This window comes from Eleutherodactylus coqui, chromosome 10, assembly GCF_035609145.1.
Source record: "Eleutherodactylus coqui strain aEleCoq1 chromosome 10, aEleCoq1.hap1, whole genome shotgun sequence".
Classification (NCBI taxonomy): domain Eukaryota; kingdom Metazoa; phylum Chordata; class Amphibia; order Anura; family Eleutherodactylidae; genus Eleutherodactylus; species Eleutherodactylus coqui.
The window spans coordinates 14,499,130-14,520,550 of NC_089846.1; the positions used below are offsets into that span (position 1 = coordinate 14,499,130).

Genomic DNA, 21,421 nt, shown 5'->3' on the forward strand with positions numbered 1-21,421 from the left:
CCCTGAGGATGACATGTGACCCCCTTAGTTAAACACCGAGCCGCAGGACAAAGTGTCACAGTGTGCCAGACCTGGTCAGAGAAGCTGCAGACATCTCCCGTGTCTGAGCTCGGCCACCATGATCCTCATTCACCTGGCGATACTCTTCACGCTGTATGGACGAAGCCACAGCCAGGAGCAAACGTGAGTCATAAACCCCGGGGCGGTCCGATGAGAACTAGAGAAAAAATGTTATGTAACTTTCTAATAGTCTTTGTTTCTTTATTCTTTACCATCTTCAAGATCTCTGCTTGCTGTGAGTAGATAGCAGTGTTCTTGTTTGCATCCACGGGCTAGAAGCTTCTCCTGACCTTTCCTTTTCCGAGTTGATGTGTTTGTTACTATGTATCAGTGCAGACAGTCCTGATATAACTAAACATGGCAGCAGCACAAATGTCTTCCATTGTATCAGTGCAGGAGGTAACATGTATCAGTCTGGAGTCCAGAGGATTGTCCATGCTGATCCATAGGGGTGAACCCTCAGCTGTGTAAGGAGGACTAGATCGGGATGGGCTTCCAGCTTCTGAATGTAACCAATGAATGTTTCCACTCCATGTCAACAAGCAGATTGAAGCGCAAAGTTTTCATTCTTTAACATGGGACCATTCCCTAAAATGTGACAACACGGGGATTCTTGTACTCTCTGACTGTAAACTTTCAGTCAGTGCCGCAGCAATGTTTTTGATAAGCCACCACTCTAACCCTGTCCCTCCCTTCAAAGTAATAATGCCCCACTATGGTACAGCAAAGTCATAGTGCCCCACTCTCTCCCCTCAAAGTAATAATGCCCCTCTAAGCCCCCTCACAGTAATAGTGCTATATTGTTCCCCTGCAAAGTAATAGTGTCATTCTGAGCCCCACAAAGTATTAATGCCTCCTGTGGCCCCTCAAAGTTATACTGCCTCCTCTGTACTTCTACAAAATAATATTGCTCTATATGTACTCCTCAGAGTAATAGTGCCATATCTGAACCTCTACAAAGTAATAATGCCATATCTGTATCCCTCAAAGTAACAGTACCCAATCTGAACCTCTAAGAAGTAATAGTGCCTTATCTATACTCCTCAAAGTAATAACAACCCCTCAAAGTAATAGTGCCCCTCTCTGCCCCCTCAAAGTAATAGAGACATTCTGAATCCTGCAAAGTATTAATCCCCCTCTGTGTCCCTACAAAGTAATAGTGTTCTCTCTGTACCTCTACAAAATAATAGTGCCCCCTATATCTCTACAAATTATTAGTGTCCTTTTTGTACCCCGCAAAGTAATATTGTCCCCTTAATGTAATAGTGTTCCCTCTGTACCTCTACAAAGTAATAGTGCTTCTCTGTCCCCACCAAAGTACCACTGTGCACCCTCAAAGTCATTATGCCCCTTTTGTGCCCACTCAAAGTAACAGTACCCCTCTGTGCCCTCTCAAATAATATTGCCACTTTCTGCTCCTCAAAATAAGTGTCATTCTGAGCCCCGCAAATTGTTAATCCTCCTCTGTGTCCCTACAAAGTGATACTGCCCCCTTTGTATTCCTACTAAGTAATAGTGCCCCTCTGTGCCACTTCAGATTAACAGTGTCCCCTTAGTACCTCTACAAAGTAATAGTGCCCTGTCGGTACTCTTCAAAGTCATAGTACCCAATCAAAATAATACTGTCCCTCTCTGTCCCGCCAAAGTAATACTGTTCCTCTGTGCTCCCTCCAAGTCGTAGTGTCACCTCAAATAGTGTCCCCTTGGTGCCTTCTCAAGGTAATAGTGCCCCCTCTGTAGCTTTACAAAGTAATAGTGCCCTTCTGTGCCCCATCAAAGCAAGCAAAGATCTTACCACTAGTCAGCTGTGTGTGGTGTCTTTCAGGTACCTTGTGATGGGTCCTCGGGTTTGGAGAGTTGGCGCTCTGGAGACCGTGCTCGTTCAGGGATTCGGACAAGTAGAGGATCTCCCCATTAGAATTTCGGTTCTCAGTTACCCTGATAAGAAGACAAAGTTCTCCTTTAAGAGCCTGGAGTTGACGAAAGCCAACAACTTCCAAGGACTGGTGAACCTCCAGGTGAGAGGGGCAGAGTACACGGCCCTGCACCACATCTGTATTATGTGACCGCCATCACTGTTGTCCATTGTGATGTCACCCAGCTTTTCCAGATCCCCACCCCTGGTCCATATAGTAATCCTAGTTACCATTCAGGGGAAGGCTGAGAAAGCTGGGTGACTCCCTGTGCTGTCCCAGTGGTCATTATATATCACTCTGGTGACTCTTGTAGATACAACCTAAGGACTTTCCCCAGAAGGACGATGCGCAGTTTGTGTACCTGGAGGCTCAGTCTAAGTCATTCACCAAGGAGGAGCGCGTTCCAGTCACACATCACAATGGCCACCTCTTCATCCAGACCGATAAACCTGTCTACACCCCGGACCAGTCTGGTAATGTTCTCCGTGCAAGATTGCTTGCCGTATGCCTGCTGTCAAATGAAAAAGTGTAGATACTGAGCAGCTGATTAATCGTTACAGCTACATATAAGGGTATATACATGACTATACAGTATGGAGAGGTAATATAGGGTTATATACTTGACTATACAGTATGAAGATATCATATGGGGTTACATACATGATTATATTCTATAGAGAGATAATATGGCGTTATATATATGATTATACAGTATAAAGAGATAAAACATAGGGCAATAAACATGACTATAGGGTATAGAGAGCTAATATAGTGCTAAATCCATGACTATACAGTATATAGAGAGATAATATGGGATTATATACATGACTATAGTAATAATAATAATAATATTTATTTGTATAGCGCCAACATATTCCGCAGCGCTTACATAGACGGGGGAATACAGAAAGACAAAATACAAACATTACAGAACCACAGTTACATAGTAATCAGCTGATGGAAACAATAGGGGTGAGGGTCCTGCTCCAACGAGCTTACATACTACAAGTAATGGGGTGATACAGAAGGTAAAGGGGCTGGAGATGTGCACGGTATGGCGAGGTGGACAGTAAGGGATGTTATACACATAGACAATGGTCAGACATTTAGCCGTGTGGTAGCATAATCGGTATGACTGCAGGGGCAGTTGCTAGTGGCTGGCAAGGATTGCAGTCAGTAGGTCAGGGAGCATGTTATCAGGTGGCATACAGGGTGGTTTAGGGGATATGGTATGCCTCCTTAAAGTGGTGCATTTTTAGAGCACGCCTGAAGTTCTGTGAGTCCTGGATTGCTCGGGTAGTCTTTGGTAGTGCATTCCAGAGGACCGGTGCTGCTCTGGAGAAGTCTTGGAGGTGGGAGTGAGAAGTCCGAGTTAGAGGGGCGCTCAGTCTGGTTTTGTTAGCAAAGCGGAGAGCCCGAGCTAGGTGGTGGATTGAGATGAGGGAGGCGATATAGGGGGGGCGCTGCGCTGTGGAGGGCTTTGTGGATGAAGGTAGCGAGTTTAAATTGAATTCTGTATTTAACGGGCAGCCAGTGTAGTGACCGGCACAGGGCAGAGGCGTCCGAGTAGCGGCGTATACAGTATAGAGATAATATGGGGTTATATGCATAACTACACAGTATAAAGAGAGATAATATGGGGTTATATACATGACTATACAGTATAGAGAGATAATATGGGGTTATATACATGACTATACAGTATAGAGAGATAATATGGGGTTATATACATAACTATACAGTATAGAGAGATAATATGGGGTTATATACATGACTATACAGTATAGAGAGATAATATGGGGTTATATACATAACTATACAGTATAGAGAGATAATATGGGGTTATATACATAACTATACAGTATAGAGAGATAATATGGGGTTATATACATGACTATACAGTATAGAGAGATAATATGGGGTTATATACATGACTATACAGTATAGAGAGATAATATGGGGTTATATACATGACTATACAGTATAGAGAGATAATATGGGGTTATATACATGACTATACAGTATAGAGAGATAATATGGGGTTATATACATGACTATACAGTATAGAGAGATAATATGGGGTTATATACATGACTATACAGTATAGAGAGATAATATGGGGTTATATACATGACTATACAGTATAGAGAGATAATATGGGGTTATATACATGACTATACAGTATAGAGAGATAATATGGGGTTATACGTCCCTCCCGCTCCTGTCTACAGCTCTGGATCTCGCCTTTTTGTTCTCACAGTGAAGGTTCGGATCTACTCCATGGATGAAGAACTGAGACCGGCACGCAGAGCCGTCACCGTCACCTTCAAGGTGAGTTATACACTAATGTAGGTTAAGGAAAGGAATCATCACATGGCAGTAATGGACGGGGGCCCACAGTGGACAATCCCTTTAATACTAATGTAAACCGCATTTGCTGGTTTGTAGTGAGTTGTAGAAAACTTGATATAATAGCAGAATTGGGATTGCAGCTGTAGCTATAACTTGAGTATAACGGATGCTGTAACTGCAGAATTGGGATTCTAGCTCTGAATGTTTCTGCAGTATAAGATATAATAACAGCAGAATTATGACTGCAGCTCTGGATGTGACTGGAGTATAGGATATGGTGTACCAGCTAAATAGTGACTGCAGCTCTGGATGCTACTAGAGTATAAGACATGATGCAACCGCAGAATTGCAAATGCAGCACTGGATTTTACTGGAGTATAAGGCATGATGTAACGTCTGAATCGTGACTGCAGCTCTGGATGGGACTGGAGTATAAGGCATAATATAACAGCAGAATTGTGACTGCAGCTCTGGATGTGACTGGAGTATAAGACATGATGTAATGCGGTTCGTGCAATGGATGAGAATGGCTCTTATGTTTTATATCAAGGATCCAGATGAGGTGAAGATGGATGTGATCACCCAGGAGGACGTCACCGGTATAATCTCCTTCCCTGACTTCAAGATTCCAGCCAACCCCAAGTATGTAGTTCCCCCGCACCCCAGTTATGTGACAAGTGGCAGAGATGTCTCATCAGGACTGGAGGCCATAAAAGGGCCAGTGCAGCCTGAAGCTCCATGACTGGAGAAAGAGACGCTCTGCAACTTTCTAAGAGACTTTGAAACTTCACTCTCAAGATCTCTGCTTGATGTCAGTGAATGGGAACCCACAGTGACCTAGTCCAAGTATATGCCTTATACAAGGGCTCTGTGGTGTAATAAACCCTGCAGCTCTGGTAGCTGAATCAGGTCTTTACTTCCAGCCTCCGGCTTTAAATAATGTTCCCAATCACTGACCACAAGCGGAGATCTTGAGAATGGCAAGGAATTGGACCGACCCTTTAAGAACGTCTACGGTTCATAGTTCCCTGTTGAATTACAAGTGAACCATTTCCCCATTCTTGCCCTCAGATTTGGGACTTGGAAAATTGACGCTGTCTACGGTGCGGATTACGCAACATCAATGTCCACAGCGTTTGAAGTAAAGGAATACGGTATTTACGTTGTAACATTTCATTATATATGATATCCGCAGCTGGCAGAAGCGGGCGCTGCACATGGCATCACACGGTGACTTCTCTTCTGTGTTTTAGTGCTGCCGCGATTCTTCGTCACCATAGAACCCCAGCAGAACTTCATATCTTATGACAAGTTCAGCGATTTCACCATCACGGTAAAGGCAAAGTAAGTGACCCCCCTAACCGGAGGAGGAGAATATAATAAGGGGCTCATCATGTGATAAAGAGCAGTGGCCTCCAACTGCTCCAGAACTACTACTCTCACCGTACCCGGAGCTGTGACTGCTGGAGGCTACCCATACAGGGCAGCAGAATATAAATGGGGGCCGTATAATGTGCGTAGGGGGCACAGAGAGGATGTCAACACCCCCCTCCAATTTTACACACTGTACAGGGATTTTTCCTGCACAGCTCCTGTTAACACATAACATTCCTGGAGGGTTAGTGAAGGGGTTAATAGTGGGGGTGCAGCATTCTTTACAGGTGTTAGAATGCTCTCCTCCACACACTACCAACCGCCACCACCAGAGGGAGCTCACTGCATAGAATTTATACAGCCGCCATTGGACTCCATAGTAACTGGCAGTGAGCACCAACTTCCAGACTGCCTGTTACAATGTATCAATATGGAATGCGGGATGGTTAATTGTAACAAATCTTCAAGGGCTCGCTCTCATTAGCCGAGTATCTCCCCACTCGTGTCTAAAGATTCGGGGGCCGGCGGGGGAGAGCGGGGAGGAACGGAGGGGAGATCTCTCTCTCCCCCCCGCTCCCCGCCGCAACTCACCTGTCACCCGAGCCGGCCCCCGAATCTTTAGTGATGAGCGGGGAGATACTCGGCTAAGGCACTACTCGCTCATCTCTAGTTTTCAACCTTTAGATATTAGGAAGAATGTTTCTATTTGCTGACAGCAAGCAGAGATCTTGCAGACATTACAGAAGTGTATCGGCACATTTCAAATGTTTTATTGTTTTCACTGCTCCTTACAGTTATTATTACGCTAAGAAAGTCGACCAGGCGAAAGTCTTCATCCGCTACGGATTAATAGAACGCGGCGAGCGAAAGATGATGCTGAAGTCCATCGCTGTGCAGATGGTAAGGGTAGCCCCGCTCAGCCACCCCTCCGCCATCATTTGCGCACACGCTCAGGAGCCTGTTTTTCTGCTCTGCAGATGAGTAACGGAGAAGCGGTCTTCTCGTTTAACGGTCAGCAGGCGGTGCAGGAGCTTGGCTATTCGCAACTGGAAGAGCTGGATGGGTCCTACCTGTATATAACGGCCACAGTAGAGGAGACGGCAGGTAACGGCTACCGGCACATCAGGTTCACACCCGCATTAGGAGGCTCTGGCGTAGATTCCATCAAAAATGGTGGAATGATAATGCAGCAGGTATTGTTTCATCTAGTAAAATGTCAGAAGCTCTAGGAACCTCTTTATGGGGTGTCTGTCAAGAGATCTGGCACTGTCACCAATGTCGTTCCTCTGTCCCTTTGACAGAAGAGAAGTGATGAATGGAGACATGAACAGAGCCTTACTGTGAGTGCTGGTTGTAAGCTCGATGGCACCCTGTGCAGAATTGTTTTTGTGCCCCCCTTGTCTCAGTCAGAAGAAAAAACTATACATATTGCTCTAATAGGTAGCAATATACTGGAAAAAACCCAGAGCAGAACAGCTCAGGGAATAAATACTGTACCAGAACTAAGCTCATGACATAAATACGGCACCAGAACAACTCAGGTAATAAATACTATCCCAGAACTAAGCTCATAACATAAATATAGACCCAGAACCAACCCCAGTACATACGGCAGATACAATAACAGAGCAAAGGTTAGTACATAGTTACAGCACCAGAACCAAACTCATAACATAAATACAATACCATACCCGAATCAAGTTCATAACATAAATACGGTACCACAACCAAGCTCATAAAATACATACAGTACCATAACCAAGCACATAAATACAATACCATAACCAATCTCAGTACATAGATATAATACCAGAACTAAGCTTAGTACTTAAATACAGCACCAGAACCAAGCTCACTCAGTACATAGATACAACACCAGAACGAAGCTTAGTAACATAGTTACAGCAGCTGAACCAATCTCCTAACATAAATACAATACCAGAACCAAGCTCAACACATAAATACAACACCACAACCAAATTTATAACATAATACAGTATTAGAACCAAGCTCAGTACATACAGCACCAGAACCATGCTCATAACATAAAAACAGTCCCAGAACCAAGCTTATAACATAAATGTGGTACCAGAACCAAGCTCACAACATTAATACAGCAGCATAACATAAATATAGACCCAGAACCAACCCCAGTACATACGGCAGATACAATAACAGAGCAAAGGTTAGTACATAGTTACAGCACCAGAACCAAACTCATAACATAAATACAATACCATACCCGAATCAAGCTCATAACATAAATACGGTACCACAACCAAGCTTATAAAATACATACAGTATCATAACCAAGCACATAAATAAAATACCAGAACCAATCTCAGTAGACAGATATAATACCAGAACAAAGCTTAGTACTTAAATACAGCACCAGAACCAAGCTCACTCAGTAGATAGATACAACACCAGAACAAAGCTTAGTAGCATAGTTACAGCAGCTGAACCAATCTCCTAACATAAATACAATACCAGAACCAAGATCAACACATAAATACAACACCACAACCAAATCTATAACGTAAATACAGTATCAGAACCAAGCTCAGTACATACAGCACCAGAACCATGCTCATAACATAAAAACAGTCCCAGAGCCAAGCTTATAACATAAATGTGGTACCAGAACCAAGCTCATAACATTAATACAGCCTCAGAACTAAACTGTTGTGATTCGAGGGCACTGATGGGCGGAACACTAGAGGAGAGGAGACAGAGCTAGGAGGAGGATGTTTCATTTAGCTTCACAAGATGCTGCCACACAGAGAAAGAACATTGTCTGGCCAGGCGAACATAAGGAGGGTGGGCGATCATCCCCAGCCTACATCTGCCTGATGCCCCCTCCTCATAAGCTGGTGGCTGTTGCTACTGCTCAGCTCGCACATTGCTAAGGCTGGTCATGTTTAGTGTGACCCATGGGGAGCTCCAGTAGAAACAGTTCCTGAGCAAGTTCTGCAGATGGTTCTGGACCATCGGTCTATTGGTGGCCAGCGTATGGCTCTGCTGCTGCGCAGACCGGCATTGTCATGTGACAACTAAGCTCCAATCAGTGTGCGTACAATGTTAGCATGTAACGTAATATAGCGTAGGAGATGGATTGTTTTTTTGCACCATCTCAGCACCAATGTGCCATATTCTTTATATTCTCAGGCTCACAGTCCGAAGAGAGCGAAAACTTCAACGTCAAGTTTGTTATAAGTCCATACACCCTCAAGCTGATCGGGACCCCTCTGTATGTGAAGCCAACGCTGCCGTACTACATAAAGGTGAGGGCTGTACACAGTTCAAAGACAAGCGTTCACTGCCTGGAGCAGAAATCACCAAGCGGAGGAGTTCCTATGGATGGTGATCTGGATTCCCAGGAGCTCTCCATGAGAACATGCCCTTCTGGTCTCTCCGTAATGTACCTTCAGGCTTAGACCTTCACACAATCAGATCTTGTCTTCACTGTTCGTAGAGTCATTCTCCTGATGATCAACGCTGCAGAAAAGTCACATTCTCTAAAGGGGTCTTTGCTCCATTTGAAGTGTGTACTGGGACAGTTCCGAGCGCAGACGCCATACATGTCTATAGGCCCCCATGCACCCAGCATATGTGAAAAGAGAAATCTTCTGGCACCGCTGGGCCGGGATGCGTTGGCGTACCTTTTTTATTCACTTCATAAGAAAGCGTTGTCTGTTATGCTTTCCTATAAAGAGGTTCGCAGTGAAAAAAATACAAATACCCCATTTTACGTTTTTCTGTAATACATACATAGTAACATAGTATGTAAGGCCGAATGAAGACAATGTCCATCTAGTTCAGCCTGTTTATCCTCCTATGTTGTTAATCCAGAGGAAGGCAAAAAAAAACAAGAGCCAGGAGCCAATTAGCCCATTTGGGGGAAAATTCCTTCCTGACTCCCTAATGGCAATCAGAATAATCCCTGGATCAACCCCTAATATTTCCTACCTGCCTGTATACCCGGATTAACAATTAACCTAAGATTTGTATCCTGTAATATCCTTGTGCTCTAGAAAGACATCTAGTCCCTTTTAAAACTCCTCTTGGATTTTGCCATCCCCACGTCCTCAGGCAGAGAGTTCCACAGTCTAACTGCTCTTACAGTGAAGAACCCGCTTCTATGTTGGTGATGAAACCTGCTTTCTTCTAGACGTAGCGGATGCCCTCTTGTTACCGTCGCAGTCCTGGGTATAAACAGATCATGAGAGAGATCCTTGTATTGTCCCCTCATGTATTTATACTGTATATAGTTATCTGGTCGCCCCTTAGCCGCCTTTTTTCCAGGGTGAATAAACCCGATTTTGAGCCTCTCTGGGTATTCCAGTCCCGTCATTCCATGTTTAGTTTAGTTGCCCTTCTTTGAACCCCCTCCAGTACCGTAACATCTTTCCTAAGCACCGGTGACCAGGACTGTACGCAGTATTCCATGTGAGTCCTGACAAGTGCCTTATATAGTGGGAGGATAATGTTCTCGTCCCTCGCCCCCTATACCTTTTTTTAATACACCCCAAGACTTTATTGGCTTTAGCAGCAGCTGACTGGCACTGGTTGCTCTACAATCCACTAGTACTCCCAGGTCTTTTTCCACCTCACTTTTCCCTATCAGTACCCCATTTAGTGTATATTGGTGACATCCGTTCCTCCTGCCCATGTGCAGAACCTTACATTTATCAACATTGAACTTTATTTGCCATTTTTCTCCCCAAGCCCCCGGCTTATCTCGGTCCGTTTGTAGCCGCACATTGTCCTCCGTTGTATTAATTGTCTTGTATAATTTTGTGTCATCTGCAAATATTGATATTTGGATGATGTATGTCACTCTATGTCTATACGGGGGAATAGGTGGGAAGATTCCATCAGAAGCTTTTATAGGGGAATACTCCCAACTAGTGTTACATAGTATGTTAGGCTGAAGGGAGGCAATGTCCATCTAGTTCAGCCTGTTTCAGCCTAGTGTTGAGCGAACCGAAACACTAGAACCCAGTTACAAGTCAAAGTTTACTGAAGGTTCAGTTCAGCAAGAACCTGAACCTTGGGCAGTTTGTCTTGTCCGAACCAGCAAAAAGGAGGAAGACGAAGCAGACAAAGGAAGAAGAAAGGAGGAGGAAGAAGGAAGAGTAAGAAGAAGAAGATGAATGAAGAAAAAGAAAACAAAGGAAGAAGAATACGAAAAAGAAGAAGACAACAAAGGAAGAAGAAAGCAACGGATGAAGAAGAAGATGACAACGAAGAAAGAACAAAGAAGGAAGAAGAAGATGGCGAAGGAAAAAGAGGACGACAAAGGAAGAAGAAGACAAAGTAAGAAGAAAGAATGAAGCAGAAGTAGGAAGAAGAAAAAGAAGACAAGGAAAAAACAAATAGAAGAAAAAAGGAGTAGATGGAAAAAGGAAAAAGATGGAAGAGATTATGTTTCCTTCTTTTTCCTATTTCTTTTTTCCCCCTCCTTTTTTGGCCTTCTCCTTCTTTTCCTCCTTTTTCTTCATTAACTTGGCCTTAAAAACAGCTAAAAGTACTCAGATACCTTTCTAGGGGACGTAAGAGTGTTATAAAGGGCTTTTATGCCTCTTACACAGTGACATACAACAGTTTTAGGGGTATTGGTGAAGCTCCAGTTCAGTTCAAACGAATTCGGATGGAACCGGACTATTTGTCGAAATTCAGTGAACCAGCCGAATTGAACTTTTCAGTGTTCCCTGTTCACTACTCCTGACCTATACCTTTGACAGCAGTGTAAAATAATGTGTTAAATTACCCTTATACACAGCAGTCTGGTTCTCCCTCCTTCTAGTAATGGGGTCTATTACAGGAACTTGGTATCCACAATACAGGTGTCATATATTGGGGACGCTATCACTTCACACCATCACCCCTCCACCATGCTGTCCCTGCCCAGCGCAGGTCTTCTGATAATGTGTTGTCATGTCTGATCAGGTTCAGGTGAAGGACACGCTGGACAATGCGGTCTCTAGGATCCGTCTAACGCTCACCGGAGAAATGGTTCAAGATGGTGGAGAGGTCAGCAACCTGGGTAATCAGAACTCACTGATCCAGCAGACTAACAGTAAAGGGATCGCCGTGTTTGTGGTGAACATCCCGGCAGACATAACGACCCTGGAGTTTAAGGTGAGCCACCACCCACTGAGGACGCCGCCGCTCATGTCCGGGAGCGACTGTAATGTGGGTTTTGTTTCTCTTTTAGATAACGACAGCAGATAGCAACCTGCAAGATGAAAATCAGGCAAGTGCCACGTACACCGCGACCGCCTACAAGTCACCGACAAAGAGCTACCTGTACATCAACTCAGTGAGAGAGGGCGAAGTCCTGCAGGTTGGGGACTACCTAAATGTCCAGGTAGTACCCAGCAGCCCTTACCTGGCCAAGCTCAGCTATTACAGCTACCTGGTGAGTACTGTGGGGGTAGGGTATATATTATACAGTGTGCGGGGGTGGGGTATATTATACAGTGCAGAGGTGGGGTATATTATACTGTGCGGTGGTGGGGTATATATTATATAGTGTGCGGAGGTGGGATATATTATACTGTGTGGGGGTGGGGTATATTATATTGTGCGGGGGTGGGGTATATTATACTGTGCGGGGGTGGGGTATATTATACTGTGTGGGGGTGGGGTATATTATACTGTGCGGGGGTGGGGTATATTATATTGTGCGGGGGTGGGGTATATTATACTGTGCGGTGGTGGGGTATATTATACTCTGCGGGGTGGGGTATATATTATACAGTGTGTGGGGGTGGGGTATATTATACTGTGCGGGGGTGGGGTATATTATACTGTGCGGGGTGGGGTATATATTATACTGTGTGCAGAGGTGGGGTATATTATACTATGCGGGGGTGGGGTATATTATACTGTGCGGTGGTGGGGTATATATTATACAGTGTGCGGAGGTGGGATATATTATACTGTGTGGGGGTGGGGTATATTATATTGTGCGGGGGTGGGGTATATTATACTGTGTGGGGGTGGGGTATATTATACTGTGTGGGGGTGGGGTATATTATACTGTGCGGGGGTGGGGTATATTATATTGTGGGGGGTGGGGTATATTATACTGTGCGGGGGTGGGGTATATTAAACTGTGCGGTGGTGGGGTATATTATACTGTGCGGGGTGGGGTATATATTATACAGTGTGTGGGGGTGGGGTATATTATACTGTTTGGCGGTAGATGTATTATGCCACTTATACATCCTCCTTATTATTCATCTTGCTTCTCTCCATGCAGATAATTTCTAAGGGGAAGATTCTGAAGTTTGATACCGTGCAGAGGGTCCACGAGTCCACATCCCAGCATCTGAACATCCAGGTCACGGATGCCATGGTGCCCTCTATCCGCCTGCTGGTTTATTATATCATCACTGGAGAGACCAGCGCTGAGGTTGTGGCCGATTCCATCTGGGTGGACATCAAAGGGAAATGTGCCAACAATCAGCAGGTGAGATGCGGTGGGGGTGACAGAGAGTGACCCCCATCTAATGCTTAGAGGGAGCACCGTCTAAGCCCTGAGGTCACATCTGTAGGGAGGTTGTGTAAATAGAGGTAAACTGCCCCAGGGGGTGTGAGGCAGGGAATTAGATTGTGAGTTGCTGGTGACAAGGATGATGGTAGTGATGGTGGGCACTGCTCAGTGGTCAAGGAGGAGGCCCTAGTGTCCAGGGGGTGTTGTGGTTAGAGGAGAGGTCTGAGTGTCAAAGAGTGCTATAGGAAGAGGTTGGAGGGTCTAGGGGGCTGTATGTCAGTCGGGAAGAGGCCTGGGTGGTCGAGATATGGAGGTGCCGTGTGGTGGTCAGGGGAGAGTCCCGGGTATCTGGGGGCACTGTGTGGTAGACAGGGAAGATGTCTGGGTGTCTGGGGGCACTGTGTGGTGGACAGGCGAAAGGTCCGGGTGTTTGGGGGCACTATGTGGTGGTCAGGGGAGAGGCCCGGGTGTCTGGGGGCACTCTGTGATGGTCAGGGGAGAGGCCCGGGTGTCTGAGGGCACTATGTGGTGGTCAGGGGAGAGGCCCGGGTGTCTGAGGGGACTATATGGTGGTCAGGAGAGAGGCCCGGGTATCTGGGGGCACTGTGTGGTGGTTAGGGAAGTGGCCCAGGTGTCTGGGGGCACTATGGGGTGGACAGGGGAGAGGTACGGGTGTTTGGGGGCACTCTGTGCTTGTTAGGGGAGAGGCCTGGGTGTCTGCGGGCAGTGTATAGCTGACAGGAGAGATGTCTGGGAGCACTGTGTGGTGGTCAGGGGAGAAGTCTGGATGTCTGGGGGCACTGTGTGGTGGTCAGGGGACATGTCTGGGGGCTTGGGGCACTATGTGGTGGACAGGGGAAAGGTCCGGGTGTTTGAGGGCACTCTGTGGTTGTCAGGGGAGAGGCCTGGATATCTGGGGGCACCATGTGGTAGTCAGGGGAGAGATCAGGGTGTCTGGGGGCACTATATGGTGAACAGGGGAGAGGTCTGGGTGTCTGGGGGCACTGTGTTGTGGACAGGGGAAAGGTCCGGGTGTTTGGGGGCATTCTGCGCTTGTCAGAGGAGAGGCCCAGGTGTCTGGGGGCACTATATGGCTGACAGGGGAGATGTCTGGATGTCTGGGGGCACTGTGTGGTGGTCAGGGGCGAAGTCTGGGTATTTGGGGGCACTCTGTGCTTGTTAGGAGAGAGGCCTGGGTGTCTGGTGGCAGTGTATGGCTGACAGGAGAGATGTCTGGGTGTCTGGGGGCACTGTGTGGTGGTCATGGGAGAAGTCTGGATGTCTGGTTACACTGTGTGGTGGTCAGGGGACATGTCTGGGGGCTTGGGGCACTATGTGGTGGACAGGGAAGAGGTCTGGGTGTTTGAGGGCACTCTGTGGTTATCAGAGGAGAGGCCTGGGTATCTGGGGGCACCGTGTGGTGGTCAGGGGAGAGATCTGGGTGTCTTGGGGCACTAAGTGGTGCACAGGGGAGAGGTCTGGGGGCACTGTGTTGTGATCAGGGGAGGGGTCCGAGTGTCTGGGGGCACTGTGTGGTGGTCAGGGTAGAGGTCCGGGTGTTTGGGGGCACTGTGTGGTGGTCAGGTGAGAGGTCTGGTTGTCTTGGTCAATGTGTGGTGGTCAGGGGAAAGGTCTGGGTGTCTGGGGGCACTGTGTGGTGGAGACGGGAGGGGTCCGGTTGTCTCGTCCGGGGTCTGCTGTTCTCAGTAGTCACTTAGTGCTGATATCTCCGCTTCCTCTTATCAGGTCCTGTTGTCGACCACAGGAAGAGAATTCAAGCCCAAAGCTGCAGTGCCGCTGACTGTCCAGGCACTGACTGGGTCTACTGTCGCTTTGTCTGCGGTGGACGTCTCTGTCTATGATGTCACCAAGAAGACAAAGAGGCCAATGGACAATGTAAGAAGAAACAAATCTTCACTTCTTGAGGATTTGGTGGATTCCTGCACAGCTTTAGAAATGTTCTTAGTGTAAAGAACCTGCACAATCCTAAGGATGGTCTCACATCTGTGTTGGGCGGTCCGCTTTCCCTCCATTGGTGGAGCAGAAAAAGGGAATCCTCTGGCCGAACGGCTCAGTTTTAGGACGGCACGAAACAGCGCCTAATGGACCCCATTAATGGGCGAAGATGTGAGGGCAGCCTAAGTGCTGTAACAGACTAGAGTAGGCATAGATACGCTCGCCATAACATGACATATGTGCGCTGTGAAGGGAGCGCTATCACGGGCATTTTATAGTACTTTTCAGAGCTGCCAGGACCCTTCACATCGGCACGGGATACACCCGCACCGTGATTGAATAGGCTATGCAGCCCAATTAGCAGACTGTGCAATTAGCAGACTGATTAGCAGACTGGTAGAGAAGCATGGGCGTTCGCAAATGGATTAAAACATGCAGATTTGATTTGCGGACCTTTTGGTCCAGAAAACAAATCACAGCTTGCTCCATTTTTGTGCGGTTCCCGCACTAACGGCTTCCATTGAATCCGCGGGAAGGCAGAAGATTGAAAAAAAAAAAACTGTACTGGGCATTTCCGACAACGAACCATGAGAACCATGTGCAGTACAGCGAAACCAGAAGTGTAGGGGTCCATGCGGAACACCACTGCCGCGGAAATGCAGGTAAACAGGGCTCACTGGCAGCGGGCAGTGCTGGATTCCATGCGGGATTTCCTGCACGGAATCTGTATGTGCCCCGGACATGAGGCCTTATACATGTTATCTTCACTGATACATGTAACAAGCTATCAGCACAGGAGAGAGATTAGTGCAGCTGATGTGTTTATCTAGACTGGCACATTGTAACAACCCCTCAGCTGTGGGCAGTATTTAGTCTGTACAGGTCTTCAGCCTCTGATGTTCTCACAGGTTCTCAGGAAGATCGAGAAGAGCGATCTCGGCTGCGGCGCCGGGGCTGGGAAGGATAACGCAGACGTGTTTGAAAAGGCCGGACTGACCTTCATTACTAATGCCAACATCCGGGCATCGCAGAAGACAGGTAGGAGACTGGGGGTTATAGTATTCCATCAAATACATTGTGTATATAATGAGTTAAATCACTTAAAGGAAATCTGCCTATACAATTAGTCCAGTCAGCTCGCCATTAACCTTGCTTAATAAAAAGAATAACAAAAGTGATTGCGCAACTATTTTGCAATCACTGTTACACACTGCGTGCTGACTGAACACTATAAGGGTAGGTTTATGTAACATATAGGGTATGTTTTCACGTGGCGTAAACACTGCGGATCATCCATCAGTAGGGCTCAGTCAGACAAGCGTTTCTTTGCACACCTATGTGCGCAAAAAAAAGCGCTCCACGCATTACCAAAATGCGTGTGACCATCACTCCGGGCCCACTGATTTTAATGGGGCCGGCGCTACAAGTACCGGCCCCATTGAAAGCAATGGGATGCAGGCAACCCCCTGCAGTGATTTTCGGGGAAGGGCTTGAAATATAAGCCCCGCCTCCTGAAAGGGCTGTGTCTGATTGGCTGAGGGCTCAGCCAATCACAGGCAGTGCTCAGCCATTCATTGAATGACCGCTGAGCGCTGCCTGTGATTGGTCACAGAACTTAGCCAATCAAAGGCAGCACCCAGCCATTCATTAATTTTAATGTAATTGGCTGAGTGCTGCAGCACCAGCCCCATTGAAAGCAATGGGAGAAGATCACGATTCTCTGCCACAGCTGTCACAGCTGAGGTAGGGCATTCCTTGATCCCCGTGGGGAGTCACCTTCTCACTGAACACTGTGACAGTGCTGTCACAGTGTTCAGTGATGAGGGGACTTCCTGCGGGGATATTTTACGCGCAGTATGGACCTTGCCGCTGCATGGATGTCCTATCTTTTGCAGGTGCAAAGATTTTGTGCCTGTAAAAGACGGACATGTGAACACATCATGGGGAACCATAGATGTGCGCAAAAAAACGGTCATCTGACTGAGCCTGTAAATTGTAATTAATCTACTGTGTTTTACAGGTCATTGGCTAGACTCAATAAAAGAATCAGAATCATAAAACAAATATACATGTTTGGTATCCATAAAGTCCGATCTATCACAGTAATCCATTATTTACACCCCACAGTGAACGATGTCCGGAAAAAAAAATTAGGAACCCCAGAAATTTTCTTGGGTTATCCTGTCTCCAAGAAAAAAAATGCAATAAAAAGTGATCAAAAAGTCGTATGTATTCCAAAATGGTACCAACGCAAACTACAGAACGGCCCGCAAGTAATGAGCTCCCATACAACTATGTGGACAGAAGAATAAAAAACTTACTGTGTGCAGAAGATGCAGCAGAAAATAGTTTTAAAAACATTTAAAGTCTTTGAAAAAAAATACAAGTAGTACAGCAAAAAAAAACTATACAAGTTTGATATGGTAGTAATCGCACAGACCCAGAGAATAAAGTTATCAGGTCATTTTTTTTGTGGGCCGTATAAATAAGATGCACTGAAAGAATCTCAGAATTGCAGAATTTTGGGGTTTTTTTTCATTTTGCTTTACTTAGAATTTTTTAAAAGGTTTTTCAGTACATTATGTGGTGGATTAAATAGTATCATTTAAAAATTCAACTCGCCCGCAAAAAACAAGCCCTCATACAGCTTTGTGGATGGATAAATAAAGGAGTTACCATTTTTTAAAACAAAAAAATGCTTGGTCACTAAGGGGTTAAATAACTTGAACATGAGACGTTCTGCTGTTATTCAGTTTTACCGGTGGAATCAGCAGGTTTTAATTTTACTGAAACGGATCAATTACTTTTTGTTACAAAAATTAGTTGTACGGTGTAATTTGTGCGAGTGTGCATACAGTAGTTTTGCAAACATCTTTTATAACTCAACTTGGCATGTAGCCTTGATTAATAATGTCCTCCCGTTTAGTGTCTGCAGCTCCCATGCAGAGTTATGTGTCTCTATGTTTACAGACTGCAACCCCTGCAGTCATGGAGATTATGATCAAAGCTGTTCAAAAATTGTGCGCTTATTCCCAGAGGTGATGATAAAAGCAACTCAGGGATTGGCTATGGCAGACGTTTCCACTTCACCCTTGCATGTTCCTGATAAATCCCTTAATCACCTAAGGCCCATTTACACACAACGATTATCGCTCAAAATTCGTTCAGACGACCACAAATGAGTTATAATCGTTACATGTAAACTCTGCCATTGTGCACTTTTTGTCTGAACGGTAATTTTAAGGTGAATTTAGCCGCAGAGAGATAACAAGGACTGCACGCTGTGTTCTGCACAGGAGTCAGAGATTACATTGTATTCTGCTGCCAGCCCTGACGAGAACAATGCAGCTGTGTGCAGAGCACAGGGTGTGTTTAATCACACACTGGGCTCTGCAAACAGTTCCCAGAGGTCCTTTTAGTTGCAAATGAAGAGGATACAGTATTAATAGACATTAGTGTCCATTAACACTTTATGCAAAGAGCTCGCTAAGACTTTTAATTGTTTGAAAGATTATCTTTGCGTGTAAATGGGCCTTGAAACCGTACCAAGATTCGCATCAAAACTGTGTTAAAAACACATCATTGGTGTGGACTTTGATGTGGTTTTTCTTCAGGACCCGCAGCAGATTTCACGCGTTCAACGGAAGAGGAAGTCTGCTTCAGACCCACATCAAAATCTGCATCTAAATACTGCTGGAGACTATCTGCACCCTCTCCATTACATGTTAACGTACTCTCACAGACAGTTTGATATTTTACTTTCCAGAATTGACCTGTAATGAAATATTAAGGAGCAAGCGATCCAGCGACCTAAAGTCGGAGATCCAGACACTTGGTAAGTGTCCAGGGGGAGGAGATCCAGATACTCAGTAAGTGTTCTGGGGAGGAGAACTAAAGAATCACCAAGTGTCCTGGGGGAGGAGAGCTAAAGCATAAGTGAGTGTCCTGGGGCAGAGATCTAGAGACAAGGTAAGTGTCCTGGGGGAGGAGATCTGGAAACAAGGTAAGTGTCCTGGGGGAGGAGATCTGGAGACAAGGTAATTGTCCGGGGGAGGAGATCTGGAGACAAGGTAATTGTCCGGGGAGAGGGGATCTGGAGACAAGGTCAGTGTCCAGGGAGAGGGGATCTGGAGACAAGGTTAGTGTCTGGGGGTAGGACACCTGGAGACAAGGTTAGTGTCCTGGGGGAGAACATCTGGAGACAAGGTAAGTGTCCCTGGGGAGGAGATCTGAAGACAAGGTAAGTGTCCTGGGGGAGGAGATCTGGAGATGAGGTAAGTGTCCTGGGGGAGGGAATCTGGAGATGAAGTAAGTGTCCCTGGGGAGGAGATCTGGAGACAAGGTAATTGTCCCTGGGGAGGAGATCTGGAGACAAGGTAAGTGTCCCTGGGGAGGAGATCTGGAGAAAAGGTAAGTGTCCTTGGAGGAGATCTAGAGACTGGGAAAGTGACCCAGAGGGGTATCAGATGGAGCCCACATTTCTGCTAGATCCCTTGCATACAGCAGCTGTCACCTGAGTTATCCCCCCATAAACAACCATGTTCATCTCAATATCATCTCATCAAGAGAGACGAGGTGACCAAATATCTACCGTGCCACTTATGTCCAGGGGGGAACAAACAATCAAACAGGTCAAAATGTTAGGAGTTGTCCTCCTCCTTCTCCTTTCCTCCCTCCTTCCTCCTCTTTCCCTGGAGAAGGAAGATGAAGTATGGCGGCTCAGTTAGCACGGCTGTAATGTAGTGCTGGAATTGTAAGTTCAAATCTTTCCAAGGGCAACAACTGTATGGAGTTTTTATGTTCTATATATGTTTATTCTTCTCCTCCTCCGAAGAAGAAAGAACAAGTGCGGTGGCTCAACTTTTTGCGCTACTGGAGTTCTAGATTCAAATCTGTCCAAGAACAGCAAGCAGATGTTGTCTTTGCGGAGCTTTGAACCTAGAGCCTCGGTACGGCAAGGCAACAGTGCTAACCACTAAGCCACATTCATTGAAGAGCGACCACCACGCAATTTGGGGGCATTAAGGACCCTCTGGATGCCAAATTAGTGAACCCAATTTTTTCTCCCATTGACTTTAATGGGAATCAGGATTGGGTCGTCACTATTCCTGATTATTTTTGGGAAATTGGTCCGATCACTCCTGACCCGATTTTTCCAATAATTGCTCATCAGTACAACTAGCTGCAGAATCGCACATTATATTATGAGAAGTTCCCATTTACTGGGATGTGGTGCGAAGAGTGCGGGGCAGTAAGGGGTGACTCCTCTTCTCTCACCTGGGTCACATGACTGCCTGTGGCTCTGAAGACATGTTGTCTCAGCATGGCCGCCCTCAACCATATGACCGGGGCCCCAATGTGAGTACTTTGTGTAGTAATGATTGTACTTCCTCAGTCAGCAGGTACCCCAGCAAGTTCGTCAAGCAGTGCTGCAAAGACGGAGGGGGAGCCTTCATGGAGGACGGCCAGTGCAATGCAGGAATAGAGCGAGTCAAGAGGGAGAAACCACAGAATCCACGCTGCGTGGAAGCATTCAAGACGTGCTGCGAGCGGATCCAGCAAAAAGCTGATTACCTGGCCAAAAAAATCACAGGGTTAGGCCGAATGCGTGAGTATTCAAAGGGTGCCCACTGCCCAGCACCCCCAGCTGTCAGCAGTAGGGCAGTATTATAAAACTGCAACAGATGGGGGGCGGTATTTTAGAAGCATGTAAATAGGGGGCAGTATTAGAAAATGCAACAGATGGGGGTCATTGTTATAAAATCATGACAGATTGGGAGCGGTATTGCAAAACCATGACAGATGGGGGAAAGTATTATAAAACTGCACAGATAGGTGTTACGATGGCATGGGTAAAACTAACAGGGCCCACACGATCGTACCCAAAGGAGGATATGCACACAGGTTGCACATGGTATTCAAGCAACTGACCCTGTGCTACAAGAGGGATGACAGTGCCCTACCTAAGTGGGGACATTGCCCCAATAAGGGCAGCCCAGCGGTCTTCGGATCTGGGCCCTAGCTGATCCTAGGAGCCACGCACCAGAACAGGACGCAGTCACATGCCACATGACAGGGACTGAACCACAGGACACACAGGGCCAGAATACACAGCATACAGCAGCCACAATGCAAACACTAATAGCAGATGATAAGCTGAATATAAATGCGAGGTGTTAGTTCGTACATTGGCCAATGAACTTAAGCTGCAAGCCCCGGCAAGGCCCCTCGTATCTTGCTAGGGACTGCAAGATACGAG

At 46.2% G+C, this 21,421-nt stretch overlaps 1 protein-coding gene across 1 annotated transcript in view; it reads left to right on the plus strand.

Moving 5' to 3' along the window:
- LOC136580076 (complement C5-like) overlaps positions 1–21,421 on the plus strand; it is a 46,325-nt gene continuing 24,904 nt past the window's right edge. Inside the window, exons 1-17 of the mRNA XM_066580306.1 lie at positions 1–183; positions 1,886–2,078; positions 2,290–2,449; positions 4,237–4,307; positions 4,879–4,970; positions 5,400–5,482; positions 5,582–5,672; positions 6,497–6,602; positions 6,680–6,806; positions 8,871–8,986; positions 11,655–11,846; positions 11,923–12,126; positions 12,973–13,182; positions 14,953–15,102; positions 16,071–16,200; positions 18,929–18,997; positions 20,558–20,770. Of these exons, the coding sequence (XP_066436403.1) occupies positions 119–183; positions 1,886–2,078; positions 2,290–2,449; positions 4,237–4,307; positions 4,879–4,970; positions 5,400–5,482; positions 5,582–5,672; positions 6,497–6,602; positions 6,680–6,806; positions 8,871–8,986; positions 11,655–11,846; positions 11,923–12,126; positions 12,973–13,182; positions 14,953–15,102; positions 16,071–16,200; positions 18,929–18,997; positions 20,558–20,770 (2,272 nt within the window). The 5' untranslated portion in view covers positions 1–118. The remainder of the gene's footprint in view (positions 184–1,885; positions 2,079–2,289; positions 2,450–4,236; positions 4,308–4,878; positions 4,971–5,399; positions 5,483–5,581; positions 5,673–6,496; positions 6,603–6,679; positions 6,807–8,870; positions 8,987–11,654; positions 11,847–11,922; positions 12,127–12,972; positions 13,183–14,952; positions 15,103–16,070; positions 16,201–18,928; positions 18,998–20,557; positions 20,771–21,421) is intronic.